The 6,400-nt window shown below is 33.9% G+C and overlaps 1 protein-coding gene across 2 annotated transcripts; it reads left to right on the top strand.

Annotated features, from left to right (window-relative positions):
- The first annotated feature begins 4,937 nt into the window (after window positions 1–4,937).
- Window positions 4,938–5,825, top strand: LOC141390708 (protein Fer3-like). Of its 2 annotated transcripts, XM_073963647.1 has the most exons (3): window positions 4,938–5,208; window positions 5,276–5,321; window positions 5,367–5,825. In XM_073963647.1, the coding sequence occupies exons 1-3, from the start codon at window positions 5,070–5,072 to the stop codon at window positions 5,773–5,775; spliced, it is 594 nt and encodes a 197-aa protein (XP_073819748.1). In that variant the 5' UTR covers window positions 4,938–5,069; the 3' UTR covers window positions 5,776–5,825. The 2 variants fall into 2 exon arrangements, with proteins under 2 accessions (XP_073819748.1, XP_073819747.1); XM_073963646.1 differs by having other exon boundaries at window positions 5,276–5,825.
- Window positions 5,826–6,400: the final 575 nt, after the last annotated feature.

Here is a 6,400-nt window from a genome sequence, read left to right as displayed (position 1 = left end):
TAGCAGTGAAAATTCTCTACAATATTTTCTATTTTAGCAAAAAATAAAAAATACATTTTTTAACATTTGTATTGTTGTTTTATTTAGGATTTTATCTTAAATATCTTAAAAACTGCTTCATTTTTCGATTTGGAAAATGGATTAGCAATTATTGTACCATCCGGACAATAAACTAATTAAATTGATGACGAAATAACTACAGCTAGGAAAATATCTGACTGGGCGCTCGAGCCGAATAATCAATCTACCATATATAAAAGTGAAATTTTTTCAGAAAATTATTATTGAAATACGTAAGAGAATTTGAATTTGAAATATGAAATGACTAAACCTATCGCGGGCACAAACAACTTCATATAGTAATACCCACTAATGCTGGTAGAATTAATTGCTAAACCATCTTCAAGACCTTTTGGTAAAATAACAAATATGAAGGAAAAATTGTATTGATAAAATTTTAAAAAATTAAGAAAAAATAGTAATTATTTATTTGAATCCCACTACCAAATAGGACTTAGATTTTTTGTTACTAATCGTAGTTTAATACAAAAAATGTCAAGAAATTAGAAGAGTACAATCATTGATAAAAATTGATTTTATGTATTAAATCGCGAAAATTGCAGCCAAGCCCACTGTGCAAACATTTCCTCTATTTTTTATTAGGTAGCTGATAGAGAAACAAAAAACACAAAAAAAAAATAATTTGTCTAATTGGACGTTATGAGCATTTCTTTGCATATAGTTTTTACTGAATTCGACTTTTCTTATAAATTACTTTCCGAGACTACTAATGTACAAAAGTTCCAAAGAGAAATATAAAACAAGTGTTTAGATATACTAAATAGTACCAAACATTTAAGCACTGATATTGAATGAACTGGTAAATTCAGTGCTCTGAAATTTGTTATGAGGATCACTGTTGGCATTAGATCAGAAAGTTATGAAAATTCTTACCTAGGCCGAAACCTATAGCTCTGCTTGTTGCGTGTGCGTTCAAAAATACAAAAACAAAATACATGTATTTCAAATTGAAAACAACAACAAATATATGTATTTTGTTTTTGTATTTTTGAACGCACACGCAACACGCAGAGCTTTAGGTTTCGCCCTTAAAATTTATGCCATGTTTATACATATAATACAATAGGCATTGGGCGAATAAGTAGGACTAAAGCTGCAAAATTTGAGATAAGGTTTTATGTGAACGCAAAGACGGTTTCTATATTTTTAACAAAATTCTTTCTTTATTCTGAATATTTTAGTAAATTAATTTGGAAACGTTGACGTAGGCGACAATTTTTACAAGACAGAAAGCCCTTAATTAAAATACCACAAAAAATGTGACACGCTGTTGATTTGTGGGATACGTCTAATTTTTTGGAAATCGAACTACACTTGTACGGGTAATACTTAAATAAAAATAAATATCAATAAAAATAGGTATTCACTAGGGAAACATGTTTCTCAAAAACCAACCCTCTGGATGCCCTAAAAACCCCTACTCACAACAATGTCTCCAGCGTTTACAATTTTCTGAAGTCCCTAAATCTACATCATAAAATATAAATTGTATTTTTGTATATAAATATGTAAATATATCACCTTATTTCATACTGATATACTTAAGTCATTTTACCTGTTAGCCGACAGCTTTTATTGCTAGTGATTTTTGTAATTATACCCTACACCACTATATGGAAAGGGTATTATAAGTTTATTTGGGAAAAATTCATGTAACACCGCGAAATATCGGTCGTAGACCCCCAATGTGGTATACCTATCTTCATATCTCGACGAGATAAAGCGATTTTGAGATGTGTGTCTGTCCGTCCGTCCGTCTGTCAGTCTGTCCATTATAAATTGTAATCAAACTCCAGGCCGCAATTATGGACCGATCGTCACGAAATATTGCATGGAGGTCGGGTTCAGACCAGAATAGACACCTATTGTTATTGGTAATGATCGTGAAATATTTAGCGGGTGAAATGGACAAAATATATAATTTTTATCCGATTTTGTAGCTGCTCTGTAGGTCCCAAAAATGGTCCGATCGCCTCGAAATTTTAACTAAGGTAAGAGTATGTGACAAAGAAGAAGCTTTCAATTTGAGATAGTGATCAGATAATATTTAGCGGGTTAAATGGACCACAACTTTTGTGTGAAAATTGTGAAAATTTGTAATATACAGCTTATATATGTATTCCTGGAAGATACATTCCGCCCACGTAAATAAAATATGGAAGGCCATTTCTTGACATTTCCATTGATGCCAATTATGTTGATTTACGTGCTCAGATAACAGAGTTACAGCCTAATATATCCAGTTATTTGTTTGTAGTGTAATCAGAAGCACGCTAGAGGTCGCAGTTATAGATCAATAGTCACGAGATTTTGCACCATGTAAGAGTTTAGGTCGAAGAACATGCCTACAATTTCGGATGATGATCCCATCTCTCATTATCTAGTGGGTTAAATGGACCATTACTTTTGCATGAAAAATATAAACATTTAAAATTTGGTCCATATTTTACTTCCTGGAGGGGATGTACCAGCAAAGTAGCCTTCATATGGAAAATAAACTACTGACCTTTTCGCTGATGCAAATTGCAATAATGTGTCTCCTGGGTAACTAACGGGCCTACTACCTAATATATAATACGTTTTGTGTAGAATGCAACATTTTCTTCCCATGCTACAATTTGTCTCTACCATGATAGATAAATTCCCAGCATTATTGCAAATTACGTGGAACCCTAGCCATAAATTTGTTTGCATTGAAATTATTTGAATTTCTACTCATTATTAGTTGTTTTTTACCGGTTAAAATGTATTTTTGATATCACAATATATATCCACAATAAACTATATTCGAAATACCCTAAAAAGCACATAATCGCGTGCATTTCCAAAAAATATGTATGGTACAAGTGCACTTTTTTGGACGATAGATCTTTAATAAACTCACAATGTTCCCTTTGAAAATTTGTATATAGAATTTGCAGTGTTCTATAAAATTGCAGCAATGTCCGTCTGTCGAAAATTTAACGGCCAGATACGGCAAATTGCATTGTAATTGGGTATATTTACAGCGGCTTATACATTTATTTATATTAGGTGTATTCCAAAAAGGAACCTGATATTCAAAGAAAATTTATAGATGTATCAGAATAGGCTACCAATGTCAATTTTCCAATTTTGGAACTTTTATAAGAAATGTATAATGATAGTCATTATTGTTCCACAAACATCCCAGTAGGGACAAGAGAGGCTTCTCTAATATGAATGAGTTCACCCCGATTCATACTAGCTCAATGATTAGGGACCTACTGTTTAGCGCCGAATCCTAACGACGTGTCCTAAGACACCGCATGTACAGAAGTTTTTCATGGCAGCCTATTAGATATGTCAAAACATTTTTTGATTTTTCAAGAATAGACTTCGGAGACATTTAATATGCTCAAAGAAAAAAAAATCATTACGTATCTTCGTTTCTAATATTAATCCATAGAGTGAAGATTTCAACTTCACATCAGCCTTGTACACAGATTGTTGTCTGTTCGATTCCTCGGCGAGGTAACATCAAACTTTCAACGGTGGCAAAATACACCTCAGTAATGTTGGCGACATTTTCTGAGTATTTCAGCCATATAAAACTTCTCTAAAAGTGGTGTCTTAGGACACGCCCTTCGGACTCGGCGATAAACTGTAGGTCCCAAGCTTAATGTGATAAGGTGGCAGAATCCAAAAGAGTATTTCTTACAATAGACTTATTTCTTCCATAAAGGAATTTTGATTTGCTGAAAGCTAATTCCCAGGGACAGTGGTGTAGGGTATCACATGGTCGGCCCCGTCCGACTATAACCTTTGTTTACTTGTTTTTCTTTATTATAATTTATAATTATAATAAATATCTTTAAATAAATAAATAAAATAAATAAAATAGGTATTAGTACAAAAAAATGTCCAGTGTTCACAATTTCCATATTAAATATTTTTTCTTTGTTTTTTTATATCCTTTCCGCACACGAAGTAGCGGGCACTTTGCTAGTACCGAATAAAAATTTAAAACACAACTTTTTTCCAACCATTTTCACCTATTTTAACATCTGTATAATGAACATTATTATAACCAAGTGGAAATTCTCAAATAATCTCTCTATATTATAGAGTCTATAACGAATTTTATGGAGAGGTCTAGGCAGGGATGCCAAGTTGGTGGTTTTCCCGTTACTAGTGGTGATTTTTGACGTACAAAAACCGCTGTTTAAGAGTTTTATTTAAAATAAAAAATCGCTACAATAGCGATTTTGGCTGTTTATTATCATCACTACTGGTCTGTTCCAAACTGTAAGAATCTACTAATTTTTACCATTTTCTTCGATAACATAAAGTAAAAAATTTTAGATTCTTGCAGGTTTTGGAACAGAGCATACATTTTTACACATTTTCGTAGTTTTTGGTCTTTAGTGGTTTTTCACACAACTTGTCTGTAGTGTTTGTAAGGGCTAAGTACAAGGTGTTTCAAAACCACATGGTGTCACACGTATTTTCATCATTTCTCTAACAGCATATAATGAGGTTTTGACAGTTACTACGGTTGAAGCATTAAGTAAAGACAACAACCTGTTGGTTATCGTCATCTAGATGTCACGCCATGAATAAAACCTATTTGACTGTAAAAGGAAACTAACGAAACTAATTACATACCATGCGACTCACCCTTAACAGCCCCAAGTGTCAATTAACCAATCAGCTTTCTGAAAACTGTTACCAATTGGAATGTTACAATGGCGCCCAAAACAGAATAATAACCCTCGTTGCAAATGGTGGTTGAAAGGGATTCCAGTATAAACCATTACACCCCTCCGCTGCAGGATATAAAAGATGCTGATGTTGTTAGACCAACTCACATTCGATACAAAACATCTAAACGGAAAGGTCATACATAAAATGTTTGTTTGAAAGTCAAATTGGAGAAGATAAAAAATACACACAAATTCCAATAGATACAAAAAATTTTGAGATTAAAAAATAAGGCCGCCAAAGGAATACATTGAATTAACATCAAAATGCAACATCACACAGTACCCGGCTATATGACAGATATACCTTACCAACCATTATGGAATTCCGAGGCACCACCACCTCCTCCGCCACCCATGATTCCATATCAGAATTTTATGGCTGCATTTCCAAGTTCGGAATTTGGTAAGTCTGCATTAACTTTTGGGCTTTAAAGGCTAATTTGCTAACATCCATTTTTGTATTTGTATAGCCCTTTGGCAACGCTCACATGTTGGCAGTTTAATGTCTTCACAATCGTCGACATCCTCCTCATCCGCTTCCAGCCAGCAACAGAGTAAGAGTCTAACCAATGGAACCTCTTCATCCAGTGGTAGCACCTCCTCTAAAAAAGTAAGACGACGCACTGCTTCATTGGCTCAAAGGCGTGCCGCTAATATTCGTGAACGTCGTCGCATGCTTAATTTAAATGAAGCATTCGATAAGCTACGTCCCAAAGTACCCACATTTGCCTATGAGAAACGTCTTTCACGTATCGAAACTCTACGCTTGGCTATAACTTATATTGGATTTATGACGGAGCTTTTAAACGGTACTTCAGAGAATACACAAAAATCCCGAAGCGAAGACTATTATGGCAATATGAATGGACATCATCAGCATCATTCCGCTTCGGGTCATGTTACGCATCACCTTCATCCGTCGGCATATTCAAGGGAGTATACTCCAACTTATGGTCATCCAATGGCCTAATACAGTGTAATTTAGTTTGTTTTCAATGTGAAATATGAATGTTACGATTATTATAGAATGTGCAATGTTAGCTTTTAAGTTATACCAATGAATAAATTTAAACCTTAGGTTATGAGAACCACATTTTTTTCAAAGAAGAAAAGAACATTTAGGAGGAGGAACTTGTAGAACATTTGGAAATGATTTGAAATATTTGAGACTTTTCGAGCTGAACAACAAATTTACACAATTCAAACTTTTTAAACGAGTTGAACGTAACAGTTAATGTACATCAGTTGCGAGAGTTAGCTTTTCTTGTTAGCTCTTCTTACCCAACTAAAACCAAGACTCGATCAGTAATGAAATTCTGTATCTTTGTTTTGGGTAACCGACTAAAACCGGTGAAATTTAAACACAAAACTTTGAATGAAACAAGTAAGAAAAGTCTATAGTCGGACGAAGCCGACAATGGGATACCCTATACCACTATCCCTGGACAATCGCTCTCTACGGAACTTCTTTTCAATGACTGTGAAAATTTAATTATCAAATATCAGAGATGTAATGTATAATACTTATGACCAAAACCAACAAGTTAGTACTATGTAGTACTACTACTTCTGTTGTTTAACCGCTACGTTATTGA

Source organism: Musca autumnalis, unplaced genomic scaffold (assembly GCF_047663935.1).
Source record: "Musca autumnalis isolate F117 unplaced genomic scaffold, ASM4766393v1 scaffold_1, whole genome shotgun sequence".
In the NCBI taxonomy this organism is placed as follows: domain Eukaryota; kingdom Metazoa; phylum Arthropoda; class Insecta; order Diptera; family Muscidae; genus Musca; species Musca autumnalis.
The sequence above is the reverse complement of the archived record's forward strand: the minus strand, read 5'-3'. Positions and strand labels throughout refer to the sequence as shown.

Bases quoted from the DNA above. Each gene is read 5' to 3' on its own strand.
- LOC141390708 (XM_073963646.1), top strand. From the start codon at position 5,070: ATGCAACATCACACAGTACCCGGCTATATGACAGATATACCTTACCAA. The intron at 5,209-5,275 runs GTAAGTCTGCAT...GTATTTGTATAG, and splicing joins ATTTCCAAGTTCGGAATTTG to CCCTTTGGCAACGCTCACAT.